Source organism: Strix uralensis, chromosome 4 (assembly GCF_047716275.1).
Source record: "Strix uralensis isolate ZFMK-TIS-50842 chromosome 4, bStrUra1, whole genome shotgun sequence".
NCBI classification, from domain to species: Eukaryota; Metazoa; Chordata; class Aves; order Strigiformes; family Strigidae; genus Strix; species Strix uralensis.
This window is the reverse complement of record NC_133975.1, coordinates 110445335-110465668: the sequence shown is the minus strand read 5'-3', so window position 1 is coordinate 110465668 and position 20334 is coordinate 110445335. Positions and strand designations below refer to the sequence as shown.

The 20334-nt window shown below is 40.9% G+C and overlaps 1 protein-coding gene across 1 annotated transcript in view; it reads left to right on the top strand.

Moving 5' to 3' along the window:
- Positions 1-20334, top strand: part of STON2 (stonin 2) — an 80066-nt gene that overhangs the window by 15216 nt on the left and 44516 nt on the right. The window contains exons 2-4 of the mRNA XM_074868540.1: positions 2229-2431; positions 2883-3137; positions 8484-8681. Coding sequence (XP_074724641.1) covers positions 2344-2431; positions 2883-3137; positions 8484-8681 — 541 coding nt within the window. The 5' untranslated portion in view covers positions 2229-2343. The remainder of the gene's footprint in view (positions 1-2228; positions 2432-2882; positions 3138-8483; positions 8682-20334) is intronic.

The window sequence follows — 20334 nt, the reverse complement described above, 5'->3', positions numbered from 1 at the left end:
TACTCTGATGCTTTTCTGGGCTCATAGTGCTCTCTATCTATTTCAAAGTGTTTTAAGTTTTGCTGTCTGGTACTGAGTGGATTTGGAAAAGTATGCTTGTCGTGGGGCAGTAGGGTAAAAGAGCAAATCCATCTTAAAATAATGGTATAATTCTCCCACATATCTGCACAGCTGAAACAGTCCATTTTCTTTGCCTTCTTTTATGGCTTTTTTCCCATGACATTTAAAAAAAAAAAAAAAAAAAAAAAAGGATCTCTACTGAAGTCTCTGTGCATTAAGGGCAAGATAAATTGTTTTCTTTTTTCATTTCCTGCCGTTTCATGCTTCCGACAGGACTTTACCAGGAGAAAGGCGGAGTCAGTATTCAGTTGTTTGGGAAAAGAAGACTTAGTTACAGATATTTAAACAAGCCCAAAACAAACTGCTTAATTGGTCACACCAGGAAAGCAAGATATCAAGGTCATCCTCTCCTTCCATCATATGGCATCCAAGTGACCCTAAACATCTGATCTTTTTTTTCTCTTGGCTTGCTTCTATGTTTAGCTTTGTAGTTTCTATTAATAGCACCCAAAATGGATGCTGTGTGAGGCAGGCAAAGGTATCATCCTGCCATGGGAGTGGAGGAGAAGGGGTTGGAGCTCAAGTGCAGTTGTTCCCTCAAGTGCAGTTGTTCCTTCATTGTTAGGGAACTGGTTATGTAATGGGGGAAGGATATGCAGGGTGTGGGGTGCCCATAGGCTCTGGAAAGTCTATGGAGAGGGGATCATTCTTCTGGCAAATGGCACTTAACCATCAGAATCCTGGAATCCTTTTCTGTGTTTACAGGAAACTGTACATTTTGTGTTCAGTTCTGCTTGAAAAGATTCATTTTCAGACAATGAACATGGACTCATGAATTCTCTCTGGGTGTCAGGCTGCTTTGTGACTTCCAAACTTTTGAGTTTTCGGCTCCTTCTCACAGCTCTTTTTTGCTGGCCTGCCTTCAGCAGACTAATGACTTTGTGGCCCTGAAGAGAATAATCATATTGGAAGCCATTTAATGATCTACTTTCTGTAGAATGTGCTTAAAGAGTGAATGCATTTAAATATCGGTCTCCTCTTTGGACCTAAATGTTGTTAATGCAGGGTGAAGAGAAGTCTCAGTGAAGTATCTGTTCTTGTACACCAACATGAAGTTTTACCCCAAAAAAAAGTTTAGTTAGGTCAGCGACAGCAGGCCAAGAAATGACACTTAAAGCTCTTTAAAATAGCCAAGTCTGAGCTTTAGTATTTTCAAGTACTTGAATACCATGGCAACAAGAACTTCAATGCTTGAGATAATTGGGGACAGAATTCACAGGCTTTCCTAGGAAGAGGCAATAGTCCTCTGAGAGTTTTGAAGTGGTCTGCAAATCAGAGGCGGTCATGAGTGCTTGTTAGAGAGAATTTCTCTCCCTGGACCTGACCTTTCCAGTTACTAGCCAACAACCAGACCACTTTGAAGTGCCTCATTCCCTCTAGCAGATTCCCAGATCTGTGTGGGGTATATCCTATTGGAGTGCATTCTAATTAATGTTGCCACGTCTGTGAAAACATTTGCTGGACTACAGCAAAATCATGCTTAACTCCAGATAAGATCTAAGATGTTGGGTTTTAAATCTAAAACATGAAGATCCAGCCAAGCAGCAGAGTTGAAAGTGAAACTAGCTGAGGGGCCATCTTTTCATACCCAGACCATGATGAGAATCATGGGCAACTCATTCTGATCCCAGAACCAGCTACATAAATGTTATTTTAGTGAGGCATGCAGCTTACTCCTTGCTCTTGACAGGGATATGACATTATAAGTAGCAAGAAGAGCAAGGACATGCTGACATCTTGGAACTGGGATTAAGTTACATCATAATAAAAATTTGCTAAACCTGGGAGAATCTCCTCATCATTTCTCTTGCTGGAGTTATGAGAGGCATAGCTCCTTGAGTAAGGAATAAAACATTGATTTTGGCAATTGACTGTTTTAACATGAGAATGTTTGAAGACCCTCAGATGCTTTAATCAAGGAGTTGCTCAAGTGTAACCCCCCTCTAGACACAGGTGACATTCCTGTCTCAAAGGTGGCAGTACTTTTGACAGTACTGTGTCTGTGGTACATAAATTGGTTTAACATTCTGTATTATTAAAATGGTGGCACTCATTTCTCCCATTTAGTTTTCTAAAAGACGTAATTTACTCCTTTCTTATCTTAACAGCACTTGAAAGTGCAAAGGAGGTGTTTCCCTCTATTGGCTCATCTTCACCATACCTCTCTGCCATTCTGCTTCCTCCTTGTAATCCCCAAGTGAAGATGAGTAGCATGCTGCAAATATGACGTCGCTGACTAGTGTCATTGCCTCCCACCAGTCTGAGTGGGTGTCCTTCACTGATGACCTGCTTCTCCCTGTTAACCCACGAGGTAAGCTATCTCTGATTTCCTTTGAACCTTGTGAGACTTTGTCTGAATTAGACCAACGGTTGTCATATGGCAACAACAGCATCACAGAACTTGCCTTCTAAGTGGAAGCAGTATGTGCGGAGGTTGAAGTATGTCCTGATACCCCTATGTAATAGGACAATTTGGGCCAAAAATGTAAAATACTCTCCTAATGTGAGATCTGCTTAGCACAGATCTGTTACAGGGTTTGGATCTGTCCTTCGAGATTCAAGGCAGTATCCAACTGACCATGGAGGAAGTCTCACCTATTATAATCAAGTGCAAAACTATGCCTGGTGTTAGTCTAAAAACTGCATTAGGTGAAGGAGAATTTTCTACGTACGTTTAATGGCAAATTTTAGATATTTCAATTTAAAAAAACAGTGAAGTAATGGTGAGTCCTACTAATTTTTCTATTTTGTCTCTATTTTAGGTAGCACTGAGGAGCCTCTGGAGAAATGTTTTTCTTCCTCAGACACCTCCTCGGAAGAGAACCACAATGCAGATGGAGAATTTCAAGACCTCTCCCACACAGAGCTGGAAGATGCAGCTGACCAACCCAAGGTGGCCTCTGCTGTGCTTGGAAACCATGTGTGTCCCAGCGCTGATCTATCATCATCCATCAGTGCTTGGGTTCAGTTTGAGGACGCACCATGGCCCAGTGCTCCATCAACCCACGCACAAGCAGGTGAAGCAAATGCATGAAAAGGTCCATTACAGTAGCATAACAGAATACAGTGAGAGCCTACAGAAATTTTTCCTTGCTCTTTGATTTCTCAAAGGTTGAGCTTTGACTAGTTTGTACTGTATTTTAACATAATTGATGTTATCAGAGTTTCAAAAAGAGCTCATAATTCCACTCTGGGTTGAACTAGTGGTATTTTGTTTTTGTAAAGAAAATGAAAGGCTTCTGTTTATTTGTTGGTTATTCTCAGTTGTAAATACTTCCTGATCCTGGTGATGAGGAAAGAAGGAAGAGCACCCGTAACTGTAAATCTGTAAAACTGAGGTGCTTTACCTCTCTATTATTTAATTTCATGGTTAGGTGATCCTTACTCATACTCATACAGCCATATACTTTTTCAAACAGAGCTGTTGGTTGCTCTGACACCATATTTCCTTCCTAATGTTGTGATGTCCTTGTTGACTGGAAAACACATAAGTGCACCTTCTTATTAAACAAACAAAAAAAATTCTTTGCTAAATAAAGCTAGCCATAACAAAGAGCTACCCATAAAACTAATTTCATGGTGTATTACGTAATTTCTCATCCTTAAAGGGATGTGGCCAGGTCTTAAGGTATGTGCCTAGCAAAAGCACTGCCTCTTGGTTTGTGTTTTCAGTCACAGGGGACACTAGGTTGTAGGCAGAGGTCTAGGATATCCAAAAGAGGTGATCAGAGAAGACTTTGCAAAAGCATTGTGGTTTTGAAGAAGGCACCCATTTGTGCCCCTGTAAAGGCTTGTGCTGAGTGATCCATGCCACTGCGGGGGTATTTACAGACTAAATTTTAGCATCTGACCGAGATTCATGGAGGAGGATGGTTCCCCTGGCAGTCAGATCAGGATGTACTCTATATAATCCTTGCGTGGGAGACTGTTATTCTTTAACTATATAGGAACCCTAAGGAGGTGATGTGGATATTATAAATCCTTATTTATGAGCTAGTCCCACTCCTATTCTGAACCCTGTATTATAAATGACCAGACCAGTGCAGCTGACCAGCCTCTAAAAAGAAGGTCGTGGGCCAGAAGAGGTGACAGCTCTTTGTCTCTGACCCTCTATTCTGTGGGACTTTTGACAGCAAGAGGTAGGATAAACTTCAGCCTTGTTGTTCTCAATTAATTTGCAGGTCACGTATTTCTTCTATGGGCAGCAGCAAAGCTGGAGACTTTGTGTTATAAGCACGATACGCTGACACGCTCAGCGGAAAGCCTGTGGTGACAGCAATTATTCATTTCCAGTAGCAAACAGCCTGCATAAGAACAATAGCAAATAGCCAGATGCGGGGGGAAGGAGTGCAAAGGCCAAGCATAGACAGACAGATCCGTGTGAGAAGGATAGAGATGTTTGAAATCTGTTTCCTGTGCAGGCAGCTGTGAAGAGCAACGTCCTGAAGGCTCATCACCCCCAGCCGCGTTCCTGACAGGGCTCCAGAGCTGTTAGGAAATCATCTGTCTGTCCACGCTGGAGCAGCTGCACAGCTGACTAGATAATTACCCAGACTGATGGCCAGGCTGGCTGGAAACACATTTTGAAAAGGACTTGCGAAGTGGCATTTCCAGAGTGCCGTGAAAGCGGAGAGTATGGGTCCTAGGAGAGAGAGATGCTGTCTTGCTCCGACCTTAGGGCTACAGTATTTTTGCACAGGTTCCCCCAAAAGCAAATCTTTGTCCCAAAGTACTCACAGTCTAACAAAACAGTAATTTAAAGACAACTGCCATGTAGTGGTTATTCTATAGGAAATACATTTAAAAGAAAACCAAGGGTAATGCTGGACCCTTGTTGTCCTGAGAAAAGTGAAGACATTATTGGGGGACTGATAGCAAGAAACAGGACTGAAAGCACAGGCAAAGAATTCAGAAGGTGAGAAGAAAGGTCAAAACCTGAAGTACAGAAATGAAAAGCAGCTATTGTGAGCCTCGTAGTGGAAATTATCTTTATTTAGGACATTCTTGTAAACCCTTCATTCTACCAGATTCAGGCAGAGTAAATGCTTGGCAAAATCTTTCTTTCAAAATATTTCTGCTTTTCAGGTTTGTGCATAGATAACTGACAGCTGCCAAATCATGTAGATTTCTCCCTGGTAAGCAGTAACTCTTGAGCAAGGCCACAGAAATATTTAGTCACAGAAATGATGCATTGTGGTGCCTACTTCCCCATTTTCCTTTTGCTGGGAAAAGAAGAAATTTCATTTTTCTCATAGTTACTATCAGGCTAGTCAGACTGATACTGCAAAAGTGAAAAATGAGATTTTTAGGCTCACCCAAATGTTCCTATCACAAATGTTACATAATCTGCAAATGATCACAGCCAGACGGTGACACATTTGCATTTGTTACACAGTGGGCCTCCAGCTCGCAATCTCATATTCTATTGGTGTTAGCTGCACTCTCTCAATAAGGTATTCAGCAAAGCACCAAAATTAGAGCAAGGCAAGATCTGTTACATCATCTGTTCCACACACCCCCCCCAACCCCCACCCCACTCTCAGCTTCTTCCTGAGAGCTTTGTCTGGTTTTAAATGGCTCGAGTAACTTGGACTCCTACTGTGTCCCTTGAGAGGCTATCCCACAGTAAGGCAAATCTCAATTTAACCATTTTGTGCTGTTTTGTCTGAAAATAGGAAGTACATGCAACATGAGATCAACAGCTGAAAACTAGACCAACTGTGATGCTGTCCTAAAATAAGAAAAATCTGAGGTCCTATGTGACAGGAAAGGAAATGATGCTAACAAGGTTGATTGTAATACAGTGTAGGGATCAAGGAATGGATCCTCAAAACATCAGAGAGGAGTGAATGCTTAAAAGGTAAATTTGCATATTTAAAGCAAATCCATTGTATTAGGAACAAACACATCAAGTAAAGTAAAATGCATGTGGAAGGAAATATTTTTCACTTTGGGAAACAATTAGTTGATTTTCAGTATGCTGCCCATGCTACAGGATTTGCATGTTAAGGACAGTTCTGACACTTTCAACGTTGTCAATTCAGTTTTTGAGAAATACCTGCAGCTGAAAGGCTGTGACTCTGCATCTATCGACACTAGAGATCAAACTCCAAATTTCTAGGGAAAAAAACCCTACCTCATTTAGGAATTTGGTTTCAGCACTTCCAGGAATCTGGAGAGCAGCAGGAGCATCTGAAGAAGGACCTAAACATCTGTGGATGTTTACTTTTGCTTGTCTTGATTTTTGAGATTGATAGATAGTTGCTTGGCTCAGCATAGGGGAAAATTTACTAGTTCTGAGGGTTTGTGTTGTGGAACCTAGAACTGTCATTGGTGGAGGTTGACTGTAGTAAGATTTTAAAGAAAATCTGTTGCAGAAAAAGCTGTCTATGGTTACGGTTTTCCAAAGTGCAAGTCTCTTTCTTTACAAAAAACAAATAATTATATTCTTCCAAAGTGACACAACTTATCTGGAATAAAATTAATTTGTCCTTATATAGAAGTATTCTGCAACACTATTCTAGTCAGTTTCCCTCTTAGACAAAAAATATTTCTGGAAAGCACAAAACAAGTTGACAGTATATGAGTTATTAAATCTTATGTGTTTCTAAATTAGCTTATATTTTTCATGTTGCTGTGACTGACTTTAAACAAAAAAAGAAACACTGCAAATCTAAGATCTTTTTATAAAATAATTCCACAATTTCTAGAATTCCAGATATAAAACACACTTAAAAAAACCTTGGCTCTTTTTACCATTTCACATATGGAGCTCAGCTTTTCAGCTTGCCCTCTATGTCCAAATAAAGCACTCTGTCTGTCAAAGCAATTTCAGGTGAAGTTTTAAGGGTGGCTTTTCAGATGCCTCATGCCATGTTTAACAAAAGGGCTGAGAGACAGACTGACAGATTATAATCATATACTTGTCATCCTTTCTCTACAGGCATCAAGCACCAACACAGTGCAGAATTACTTGAGGAAGAAGTGAGGGGTTTTGGTCATGTCACTGTAACACAACTGTCAACATGTGTAATAAGGAGACAGATCTCCTGACTTTCAGCTCCTCATCCGTAGGAATAACTCTACTCAGAAGCAGCTCAGTACCTAGGCTCACAGCTGTACAAATATAAATATATTAGTGCCTGCGGGTAACAGTGCAGCTATATAAAATAAATTTGCACTTCTCAACTGGCAAGGCAGGGAGCACTGTTCGGATATTCCCTCTATGCACAAAGCAAGGTTTCCATAATGAGGTGGTGTCCCACCACACTACTTGGATGGAGTAGAGAGAGATAAATCCTCTTTAACATTAATTTGCTATTTTCTTCCAAAGTATCTGTCATCCTAATAAGGGTTGTTTATGTATTACATGCTGAGAAGAAAACAACTGTGTCAGTAGTTGTTCTGTAACTGCAAGATTTTGAGGTGCATTGAGATCTTGGTTTGAGATTGTTGGTTTAAAAGATAAACATAGATGTACTAACTTAGAAAACAGTTATTATGCTGACATTAAATTAGAATTAGGCTCTACCAGTACACCTTTCTGTCGTTCAAGAAGATTTTTTTACCACATCTTTTTTTTTTTTTTAATTTCCTCACTAGAGTCACCCATTGTTCCTAACATTCGAGTGATACTGTGGACAAAGAGTATACAATACAAAGAGTATACAATACAAATTCACATCCAGTGGATGATGGTTAGGCAGGACTTTCCAGCCTTGCATGTCAAACAGTTAAGTGAGTAGAACAGGATTTTTGGCCTACGTGGAACAGAAATGTTTTGCAGTTTATTCAGATTGGGATACTCCATCCTGCATGTTCAGTAACAAAAGCCATTTATAGTGCACATCAATAGGTCAGTTTCAGCTTATTTTTATACTCCTCCCATGTGGAGCATTCCTGAGATGACAGCTACATTTGAGTGGGTGTTGTGGATAGGGAATGCTTAATTAAATATAATAAAACCATAATAAAACCATTTTATAAAAATCTGTGGTACAATAAAAACTCCACTGTGTTGCACAACACAGATATTCAGATCTTGTTAGCAGTGGCAGAAACATGGAAGCTTCCTGTTCTGAAAAGTCACAGCTTCTGCAATACTTGAACAACAGGAAAACATGAAACTGCCAGCAGTTGTATGGGATCTAAGGCAGACAGCTGAGTAGTGCTGGAGGGTGAGAGTGCCAGGCACTAGTTAAGTTGCTATGTGTTTGTTATAAAATAACTGTGTTGCTGTGGATGTTGGAATTTATATTTATAGTCTCAGTACACTGATAGAGCGTGTCTTTGGAATAGTTGTGAACTTCTGGAAGATTGCCCTGTAAGTCTCTAACTGGTACCTGTTTGTTTTCTGCATCCAGTGTCTCCATCAAAAGCACCCAGCTGGACTTCCCCCTCCTCCAACTCTTCTGAGAGGCAAGCCCATGCCTCAGAGAGCAGCTGGACAACCAACTCAGAGGACACCAGCAGCCCAAGCATTGCTCCCTCCTACACAGATCTGCAGTCAATTAATACTGAGGACTTGACCAGTGGTGGAACGTCTGCAGCAGATTCACCTGGTAAGAGTGAAGCCCTCAAGCTTCCATCTTGATCTTTTTAATGCTACTCAAGCTTACTGCTCAGAAGTGAGCTACAGGAAATAGATCCAAAGCAGAACAAACTCAAGGATTGGGCAGACTAACACTTTGTGCTAGTCCAATTCCCCAGAAATCACCCCTGGATTTGACACAGTCCCAATATGTGCAGACTCCCAAAGTAAGAGCCAAATGCAATTATGTACCTGTTGGTGGACTTGTCTGAGTGAAATGTTGGAGCATTTCTGGTTTTCACATACTGCATCAGCTTACGCTGATCTAAGACTTAATTCTCAGTATATTGTGGGAGAAGCTGGATGCCCTTCCTGAAGTTCTGTGCAGAAATTTTCTTAACTCACCAGTGTATTCAGCTGAGGCAGGTCCAGCTCTGCATGCCCCTCTCTGTTTCAGTTAGTGCCAAGACACAGATCCAGGCTGTTGGATGCATTCTTTGCACTGTGCTTTGCACTATTACTGTAAAGTAATGCAGAGAGAGTCTAGGAGATGACAGAAGGTGGTTCAGTAGCAGATTCTGATCATTTAAGGATCCTTTATCTGACCTTGTAGGGATCTATTTAGATGGCGTCCTGACTGTGGAAAAATGTGCTGCATGGCATTGTAGCTCGTTGCTCCTCAGTTGTACTCTAGATAATCTCTGAAGCAGGAGAAATAAAGCAGAGTGGTGCCACTTGTGTCATGCAGAGTTGGGATAATAACTCCTGAATGACAAAGCAGACTTTCACAGAGCATAGAAAGAGCTGACATGTCAGGACAAAAGGGAAAAAATACACAGCTCTAGGAGGAAGCACCTGTAGTATGTTGGAAGCTGTTCACCCCAAGCTGAGGAAGGTCAGTAGCTACCCAGTTTGGTGATGAAAACTGATTCATGGGTGTCATGATAGCTCTGACATGTGAGGTATTTAACGTGTTTTTTCTCGGGTGGTGAATGTAACAAGATGTGTGAAATAAGATCTGTTTTGGGATAATAGACTTCATAAGCCCCACTGAGGTCATATGTCCCTTCCGTAAGAAAGATATACATATGTCACCTGAAAAGAGTATTATTTGATGGTTCAGTGAAACTGGGTTGGACACCAAGGCAGGTTGATAAACAGCAGCATGGTAGGTACTGTCTGGGTGCTTAAGATAAAGGATTTGTGGAGAAAGTGGTGTTTACTTTGGATAAATAGAGACCTTTATTTCTTCAAATAATACAGTTACCCCAAGTCTGTCTGACAGTTTTTATTTTAGAATACTCTGCTTGTCTGTACCTCTGAATTTGGAAACCACTGGTAGAAAGGTAGAATAAGCATTGTGTGCCAGCTGTTTGGATGCCACTGTGGGCATCAGTTCTGTTCTGATGAGCTCATGTCTATTAGGGTGAGGTGTAAGAGTTTTCATCTGGAGTATGTGTTTTGTTGATTTCGTATAGGTTGCCAAAGGATGGCTATTGTCACTGGGACTGTCTCCACATGAGTAAGGGAAATGAGGGATGCCTCATATATAACTTTTATATATATTAACTCAGTTCATATATAACTTTGCATTATATAGAGAAATGAAAAGCAAAACTGCTGCTGTATATCACTGCATATATCATATGTGATACGTATATCACGTATATAGATATGGAATTATTTGCTGTATATGGCCAAAAGAGAAGCTTTGTATGCAACCTTCTTACTGTTCTTTCTTTCCCAGTCAGTCACAAAATGACATATTTATTAGCAAAACAGGTACAAAATATCATTCCAGTCACCTATGCATTGTAAAAGTAAAAATGTAGGTCATATATGCAAGGATGTGTCATTAGCTAAAACATAAGATACACTGCCTTAGTGGTACTAGAACCTGAAGTAAGAAATACATCGAGTCTTCCTACCAATATATACAGAGTTTGCAGCATGAACAAAGCGCATCTGTTTGTTCCCATTCATGGGATGGCTCAGAGCCCAGCACGTGAGGTGCCTGCTGGCATCAGGCAAGGTTTGTGGAGGTGAGGGAGCTGCTGGCCATGGAACTGTTGTACAGTTCTGGCTGCTTTTCTGTTGTTCACTCCGCCTTCATCCTGCACTCACAGTGCATAAGTGGACAAAAATGCTTGATCACTTTCTTCTTTCCTTCCTCTCTGTCCCTCTCCAGAAATTCGGTTATTCAAACCTGACTGGATTCAAGCATTTGACTTGTGTTTCCCATCTCAAAAGACTGGCTGCATCAGTCTGTAGTGGAGTTTGAAGGCTCCTTCCAGGCAATGAAATAACATGTATTCTTTCCATGAAGGAAAAGAGAGGAATCCTCATGCTCTATGTGATGGTGAAGTCACGTTGACTGTTAGCCACTGTGTTGACTCCAATGTCAAGCTTGATGGAGGGGAAAAAAATGATCAGATTCATTTCACTGTTAAAAATCCCAAGGAAAATAAGAAATCAATTTTTAATCTACTTAATGATGGTAAAGAATTGGGTCTATAAGAGTAGCTTGGGTTTAATACTGTTTCAAGCGAGGAAAACCTGTTGGTGAGAAAAGTGTGAAAAATTCTACTCAGTGGTCAGACACTGAGTAGAATAACTATTTTAGCCATGGTGGATTTTGATTGCCTGAACAGCATAGAAGAGAATCCGGGATACTCTGTTTTGTAATTTCACCACTAGTCTTGAATTTATCCTTCATGCAAAATGCTTAAGCATCAGCTGCCTGTCAAAGTTCGGGACACAGGGTTTTGTGTGGAAGCAGATGAAAGCCTGAGGTAGATCTGACTGCAGGCACACGCAGAGCCGAGTCCCAGCAGTGAGAAGGCACATCTTGGTGTCCAGGGCTGTGGGCTCCAAGCAGGTGAAATTGTCTGAGAGTCAACTTTCTCACAACTGACACAAGATTTGAGTGTAAAACAATTCCATGGGCTTGAGCTTTATCTAGCACATGTGTTTATGTAAGATATGACCTAGAAAGATATCTGAGAAAGATGGTAAAGAGCTGATTGATTCCAACCTGAGAGTTTACCCTCACTACGGGGGGGGGGACTGCAGAAAACCTCCTGTCTGATGGAGTCAGGATAAGCCCAGTGATATCCTGTAAAGGCAGCAGAGTTCACAGCATTGAAGGTAAATATTGCACGAGTAGAGCTGAAAAAGATTATTTGCTTTTCAAACAAAGTGCAGCTAGAAGATGCTGCACTTCATTGCCTGAGCTAGTTTGAACCCTGGCACCAAGAAGCCTTTTATATTATCTTAATCTTTGTCAGCATGGAGGGCTATATTAGCCTGCAGCAGCTAGCAAATAAATTTGGGTCAAGTGATAGCAGACTGCCCATTTAACGTGGGCATGTTTATATGGTTATAACAACTAGCACTTTACAACAGCTGGGGTTTCACAGTGTGCGTGAAGCTGTATTTGGTGCTGGTGAAGTGTCCCGTTGCTTCAGAGCTTCCTGCAGTGCATCACCATGTCACTCAGCTTGAATCAATGAGCATGAAAAGTAGCGGGAACTTTTGACATTTGTGCTGTATTCTGCAAGATAAGTAACACAGGACATCTCTGTTACTGATACAATACAAGTATTTATTCATTCTGAAGCAGATGCCTGTCTCAGCTTTCAAAAAAGGCCAAATATCTACATGTCAGAGGAGCAAGGGAGAGGCCTTCTTGTAGCTATTATTACAGATCTGGAAGAACTGGGATCTTCTGAGGTTGTGCACAAGCACCTCACAGATTGATTTGGATTTCTGCTTTTCACCATTCATCTCTGAAATAATTTTTATTTACATAAAATTAAATATTGACTTGTATACACAAAAATAATTATATATGATCAATACATATATATTTGCCTAGATAATATATATTTGCCTAGATCATGAACTATATATTCCATTATAAATTTAATAGAATATATAATCTATCTGTATTATATAATAATGCTCTGTGTGTGTGTATATATATATAAAAAAAGCTGATTAGCCTTGTAGACATAAGTTCCTTGATAGCTATTTTAGGTGCATTGTTGCTAGTTCTGTTGTTGTTTCTGTTGTGATTTGTATCTCAGGAGAGCTGCAGCTACGCCATGTCTGATGTTTACAGTTCAATTTGCTGACCAGTTGTTCTCTTTGGCATTCTCCTGAAGCTCTGGGACTATTGGGATACTGAGGAAATCGTTGTGTTATTTTCTGAGAACATCTGCGTGTTTGGAGATAGAAGGTTGCATCTGTGACCTAACTGTGATCTAACTGCTCGAAATCCAGAAAGTTAACAAATAGCACAAGGAATTAATTCTGAAAATGTTGTTATTTTCAAAGTAAATTGCATGGTTGAAGGGTATTCTTCTGCTTCTATTTTAAGTCTTGGAGATGACAATTCTGGCAAGCTCAGCCCCAGCTATTTCTTGAAGGTAATGGAGGGCAAGTACTAACTTTTCAAACCTTTTCCCCACACTTTTCTGCAGTAGCTCTCTTACAAATATTTCTTCTGTAACTGTAGCCACCTAGATACTGAGTCCTGATATGATGATTGCAAGAATGGTGTTCTGTAGGTTTCAAACAAGCAACTTTGAACAGATTATACAGCTGTGCAGTGTGTTTACACTGAATGCCAGACACAGGCTACAGGCTCTGAAGATATTCCATGTTAATTACCAGAGCAAGGGGGAAAATAGCATATGCTGATGGTTACCACAGTTATGCTGTGTAACTATTAACCAACTTGTTCTGGTGTCCCAGGCCCAGACACGTGAAAAAATTTGTATGTGAGAGCCTGCCAAAGCCAGCTGGAGAGACTGCAGAGAGGAACATCTAACCCGTGCTTCAAGGAGGAGGGGACTCCAGAGTACCATGAGCAAATAGCAGCTAAAATGTGTTCTTGCACAACTCCCAACCTGTAAGAGCTAAATTCGGCACTGGAGGCAGGGTTTTTTTTTTAATTCCTCATGTCCAATACCAGCCACCAGCTAGCAATTCAGGAGTTTTATATCCTAGTTTTTGTCCTATATTTTTCTCAAGGCATTTCTAAGAATAATGCATTGACAGGGCAGAACTGGGAAGCTAGGTCTCGATAATTCATAGCAGTAGAAAAGTTTTGATCCCAAATTGGATCTATGTACTGGAAATCAGCTTCCCTTCAACACTTCATGGCCGCTTTAAGGAATCCACAGTACCCCAGTGACCTCTGCAGCAGTGTTAAATCCTCGTCCCTGTTTTGCAGTGGGGAAGCCTGCAGCTCAGTTGTGCAGGCTGGACGTAGGTGAAGTAGAAATGGTCTTTGCTGTATAGTCTGACAGTCTTGCTCTCTCTGAAGCAGCTGAAGGTTGCAGGTGTAAGCAGTGGACCAGAGTCACTGTCTCAGTCCCTTCTTATGGCAGGAAGGAAAGGCACAGAAAATGTGTCAGGAGGAAGGGGGAAATGTTAGAATGAGGAAAGAACAGGTACAACAATAAGCAAGAGTTTATTTCTGTCCAGTAGAGAGAATTACAAAATAAGCTTGGTCTGCAGTCATCTAGACCTTAAGGTCAGAAGGGAGAATGTGATATCATTATTATCATCTAATCTGGCTTCCTGCATGTCTCAGGCGAAAGAACCTCACCCAGTCATTTCTGCACCAAAGCCATAACTTCAGTTTGAGATGTGGCATATCCTGAGAAAATATCTCCATAATATTTTTCTAATTAACATCAACTGCAGCAAAATTTGCCCAGTTCATCTATCTCCAATCCTTCAAAACTTCATTTTTAGAAAGGACGGTCCTAGTGGTAACACTTAAAGCAGAATTGAGATGTCACTGAGCTCATCTTTGCCAGCTCTTGTGTCCTCAGCTGGGACTAAATGTAGTCTCCTAACCTCAAAAGGTTCATCTGCCTCATCTGTGCCCTGGAAAATAACACTGATTAGTTATCTTTTCTATTACCCTGCCTCCCAAGGAAGAGTAGTTGAAACTGCTGTAGGACTATCAGATTCTTGCTTTTTCTTCAGGAACAATGAGGAATTTCAGGGTGGAGGAGGAGGGGTATAACATTTCTCTCATAGCAAGAAAGGAGTTAGAAGAAAGCTCAAAAGGGTCTGCTCCTACTAATTCCTACTCGGCTGAGTCTTATCCTACTTACTCCTGTGAATTAATCAGGCCTCCCTTGCTCCTCCACATCCTGAGAACACCAGGTCTAAGACAGGGTAGAGGCAAAGTGTGAGAGAAGAAAGTGGTGACATGAAAGAACTGGTTCTGATTTTTATTATTGCTTAGAAATGTTTTTATTTGAAACATTTTTATTTTTAAAAATACATTAAAATATAGTAATTTTGTTGTTTAATGGAGTGTTTTCTTGCCTGCATGCCAGCATAGAATCAGTTCTGATCTCATTGGTATTGTTGGGCCTGTGCTGCAAACAGCTAAAGGACCATCTCTTAGTTCAGGTGCCGAGTTTTCTCCTCATGGCTATTGTGAAGTGCAGGCTACAGTAACTGGGTTTGTAGCAGGGTTATACTTTGTTATAAAAGAGCTGAGTGCTAAGCCTACATGGCGTTCTTGATGAATTTCACTCTTTCCACACCTCTTCACTGATGGTTTTATATAGTCAGATCAGCTGAAAGGAAAGCAGACAGAATTCCAGCCCCAGTCATGGGATTGACCTGCTGATCTCCCTTTATGTGGGCAATATCCCAAGAGAATAGATGTGGGTAGATGCTTTGTAGTTTATCTCATGCCAGTGAGGCAGACTAGGTGGTATGAAGCCCTCTATTTGTGTTTGTAAGGCTGTGATTCCTCAGCCACAGTGTTTACGTTGGCCCCAGTTGCTCTGTAATGCAGTGCAGAAAGCCACATGCCTATGTGATAAGCCAGAGGTGTTCCATAGGAGATTTTGCAGCTGGGCAGGACATTTCAGTCTGAAGTTTAACTGGAGATGGAACACTTAAGTGCAGCATCTATCTGTGATTGCTGTGTTGAAAGAGGAAAGACTAGATTTGTTTGGAGCAATTCTGCGGGATGCTGAATAGCTGCTGAACTTAAAGCCACTGGGAGGGAAGAGCACCAAGGCATCTCCTGACATCTGGTTCTTTCAAGGTGGAAAACATCAGTGGCAATCTTCAGCGGCGTCATCTTGCCTTTGGCATTCAGTTCCTGGCATCATGCTGCTGTACTGCTGACAGGAGGCAAAAATGGCACTGTAGCAATATAGTAGCAGTGGTGCAGCACTGTCCCAGCTTGATGCTTCACAGTGACGTAGCTGGTGCCCCACAGAGCTGGGTGCATCCCAGGGAACCCAGTTCTGCACATCTCAGACAGCAGTGGGGTTCAGCGCGTGGAGAAATTACCCACCTGAGAACTCGCGTTTTCCACTGTTAATTCTACGTGTCAGAGAAGTAAGTAAGGTTTCAGCAGTAGTACTAATTAACAGGAGCTATAAATAATTTCATGTGCTCTTAATTAGAGATCGCAGTTCTGTGTGGAATTCCCTGTCCAAATATGAAGGGGCTGAATAGAATTGACAGTGTAAAACAGCAGGTGAGAAGGCTGGCAGAAGCAGACTGCAAGAAAGAATGAGAAATTTCATGATGCCCAAATGTATGGATTTGCTTCTTTCTCCCTTACTGTGATACCTAAGAGGCTCAGGGGATCACTGGACTATGTAGCACAGGAATTGGAAAAGTGATGATGAACACCTTTAGGGGATCAGTTATAGAGTCATCTTCTCAAAGAACAGTGTGGGATAAAATGGGAAGCAGGTTTGTTAAAAACAAGAAGAATGTAGGAGTCATTTAAGCAAAACCTTCAGCTCCTATGTTGACAATTTTTTTTTTTGTGCCCACTCAGAAACTTTTTCTGATTCTTTTTAATGTCCATTTTTATTGGAACTTCTGCCTCCTTTATTCTTTTATTCAACCCCCATGTTAGCAGAAAAATGTAACACTTTCTTCTCTTTCAAGCCAGAAATGGACAGAGTTGGATGAGAGTACTGTAGGGAGATTGATGATGTATGTCTTTACTTCAGCATCTCTGTTTTCTAGCTGATCTACCCTTGATCAAACCAAATAATGCTGGAGCACAGATATGACATGAATCTCACATCTTAGAAGCATTTGGTCTTAATTGTCCTTATGTTTGACAGATAAGACTGAAATCTTCGAACAGATATAAACTGGTATTTGCATTATGACCATGCTCGTTACACGAGAGGAAGAGGAGACTTCACGCTACTTTCTTCAATCTGATCTTGATTACCAAGAATGAGAATTGTAATCCTAGATTTTGTGACGTGGATACCAGTCCAATTCGTAAACTTCCTAGTGGTATTGCAGTAAATCTTGTGGAGACCGATTTGAACTAATCACTTAGGTTTCAATTTTTAAAAACTATTTAAAGTGCTCAGCAGCTATTGTGAAGGAGTCCAGATCTCGGTTTGGCACCTAAAATTGCTTCCAAAATACTCAGGTCCCAGCTATTCCTATTATGGCACAGCAGAATTTTCAAACAGCTGCATCTCCGTGTGCTCCTCTCCAAATCTAGCCATTTAGTTTAGTGCCTAAAAGAAGAGTAGACGTCCTGTAGCTCTGTGTCCTGATGCCCATTACAGGCTTTGTACAAGTTATACTGTTTAAGTGCAGACTTTAGTCACCAGTTTATTGAAGCTGCTGTATTTTCATGTGTAGACATTTCAGAGGGCTTTAAAAATCATTCACTTAAGATCATAGGAATGGAAGCTATTTCCCAGGATACTGGTGTAAATGTATTCATGACCATTTCCGATCCATGTGTTCCTGTGCCAATATTGTCTTTCAAATAGCTTTTTGCCCTCTCCAGTGTAAGCCCTATAATATACTTATACAGGGTAATTATATCTCTCTCTGTTTTCATTTGCTAAACTGAATGAGACAAGCTCTTTAGTATTCTGGTTCTCCATTCTTCTCCTCATCTTAGCAAGTCCTTCTCAGCTCATGTTCCTGTTTGAATTAATCTTTCTTGGATGTAGTGACCAAAACTGTGCACAGACTGAGGTCTTGCCATAGCCTGATATCAAGATATTGCTATTTTCTCATCTTCTGGAATTATCTCCTTGATACATCCCAGGATCTTACTTCCTTTTGTGCTAGTGCATCAGGCAAGTACCCCTTCACTATATTCAGATTCACTGTCTATATCCTAGATGACTTTCTCTTATACATAATTGATGCGTTCCTTCGTTATAACAAATGTATCTGTCCTTAAATGCCTGGTTGTGAACTTTATATTGTTTTTAACATTTCATCTCATTTCTGTTATTCCAGTTCTCAAGATGAACCATTCCTTTCAGTATGATGTTCAGAGCTTCCTTTATATAGCCAGTTCCTCTTTATTGTGTATTCAGCAAATACCATTAGCATGTTAATATCTGTGCCATGATCATTATTTAAAAATATGGATAAATATAGTCTTAATCATGTAGTCTTAATCAAGAAATTCTACTTGTAGCTGCTCTAACCTAATATTTCTCTTAAAACTCAATGCTATCTTCCCTTTAGCTTGGTTTTTACTTCTGTCTTAATACTGGTGTCAGTCTCCATTTTAACTCCTTCTCAGGTGGCACCACATTAAATGCTTTTTCTAATACAGACCAATCTTTTTTTTGTCTAGAAAATCTGTTGTCAATGAAATCTGTTTAGGTTTGGCTGGAGCAAACTACCTTTTTTAAAGCTAGCTTCCATCCCCTTTTTTATCTTACACTTTTCACTTTTTCCTTCCGAAGTCTTGCATACTATTGCAGTCAGACTTCAGCCTTGTATTTTCTGAAGTAATTTTTACTCCTTATAAATATAGTTGCTATATATGCTCTTCTCCAGTTGTATGGTACCATCCCCATCTGAACTGATCCCTTTAAAATCCTTGTGATGAAAGCTGTAATTACATATGCCAGTTCTTTCAGAGTTTAGGAAGGGAGCTTATCAGACCTCCTGATCTGAACACTGTAACCTCTCCAAAATGTTTTCTTACCTCATTAATGTTAATTTCCATTTCCACTCCCTCCTTTTGCTTGTCTAGCCTGCCTCCTGTGCCCTTATCACTATGCTCTGCATCATCATTCTTATTAAAGAGCAGTGGCAAAGTATTCATTAGCTTTGGCACAATGTCTAGATGCGTTATTGTTTAATTATCACCACAGTCCCACTTCCTTGCTCTTTATATATGCATATATGTAGTTTACTTTAGCTCCATGTAGCATTACTACCAAAGATTATTTCTGAGAAAGTTAGGGCCATTGAGACCCAGCTTTTCCTGTCGACCTGTGTTGGCTTTATTGAGCTTCTATCTTCAATAAAAGTTTTAGTTGTAGGGGAGAATTAAACAGTGAGACCAAGTAAACAAACAAATATCCCTCATTTTAGTGGCTTAAACATTAGACCAGGGATGAAGCTAAACCTGCTTTGAAAATCAAAATATTAGGGCAGGATCCTTTTCTGTCAGGCTTACGTGCTGATTACTGCATGTTTAACTAAACTAACATTCGGGAGTGAAGGGAAGAGATGAATCTTCAGGAGTGGCACAACCGTATTATCACATACTGTGCATTCTGGTCAGGTGAAGAACGTGAAGAGAGGAGCTGGAGCTGGGCAGGGGTGTCCGATGGTGGGGAGAGGGGCTCTGTGTGGATGAGAGGTCCCAGGGAGCTGTGGATGTGGTCAGGGGTCTCTTTTCACTCTTCCTCCTCTTTTCCCCTCCTTACTGCCTTCTGCTTCACTGTGCCTGTCTCCACAGCATCCCATGCTTGGCTCCTCATAGTGGAGGGTGGGAGCAGGAGAGGATTTGGGGCCAGGGTCTGTCTCCACTGCAGGGAGGGGCAAAGCAAGGTTAAGAAAGACGAGGGGAAGAGCAGAAGCTGGAGGCTTTCTGGTCCTCCTGCTGTTAAGGAATGCTGTGGGAACTGCTGTTGTCAGAAGAACCTCCCACACCCTTGGCAGGACTGGGGCAAGGACCGGAGGGCTGCAGCAGGTAGGAATCAGCTGTTAGAGGCAGAGCAAACAATCTCCATCTGTGGCACAAGGCAGCCAGCAATCTGCCATGCCTGGCAGTCCAGTAGCATTGGCTGCCATTTGCTTTTTGTTTTTCTCTAGATTTACATATGCAGACACAAACATGCACACTGGTACTCGGAAGAGGCATAAACTTGCTGAGCATAGACTGTGAGATTGTGACCTCTGTGGGTGCAACTGCCTATAGGAATCTCCTTGCCAGTTGAAATCTTGGTGTGGATAGCATTTGAGAAGGTAGGTACCAGTAATAGACACCTTTTGGCTCCAGCCCTAGGGTTTGTTGCTCATATTCACAAACACAGGAATTACAAAGTGCACTGTTTCCTGAATCATCCTAAGGCAGATTTTGGAGCAATGGAATATTTTAATGTATGAGCAGCATAAACAGATACATTAACACTTAGATGTCTTCAATGGTCCATACCAGAAGTGAGAAGTGTAGGACAAGAGATCAGTGGTTACTACCAAAGGGTAATTCATAATACAAAAAAAACATGTTGAAATAAGTGTTTCAGCAAGTAGCTGTTTTGATTATTATCTGAAATGCAGATAACGTGTAAGCTTAGACTTGCCACTTTCCCAGGATTCAGGTTATGTTAAAATGTTAAAAATCTTGGTTTTCTGGAGACATGAAGAGGACAGCTCTCCACAGCAAC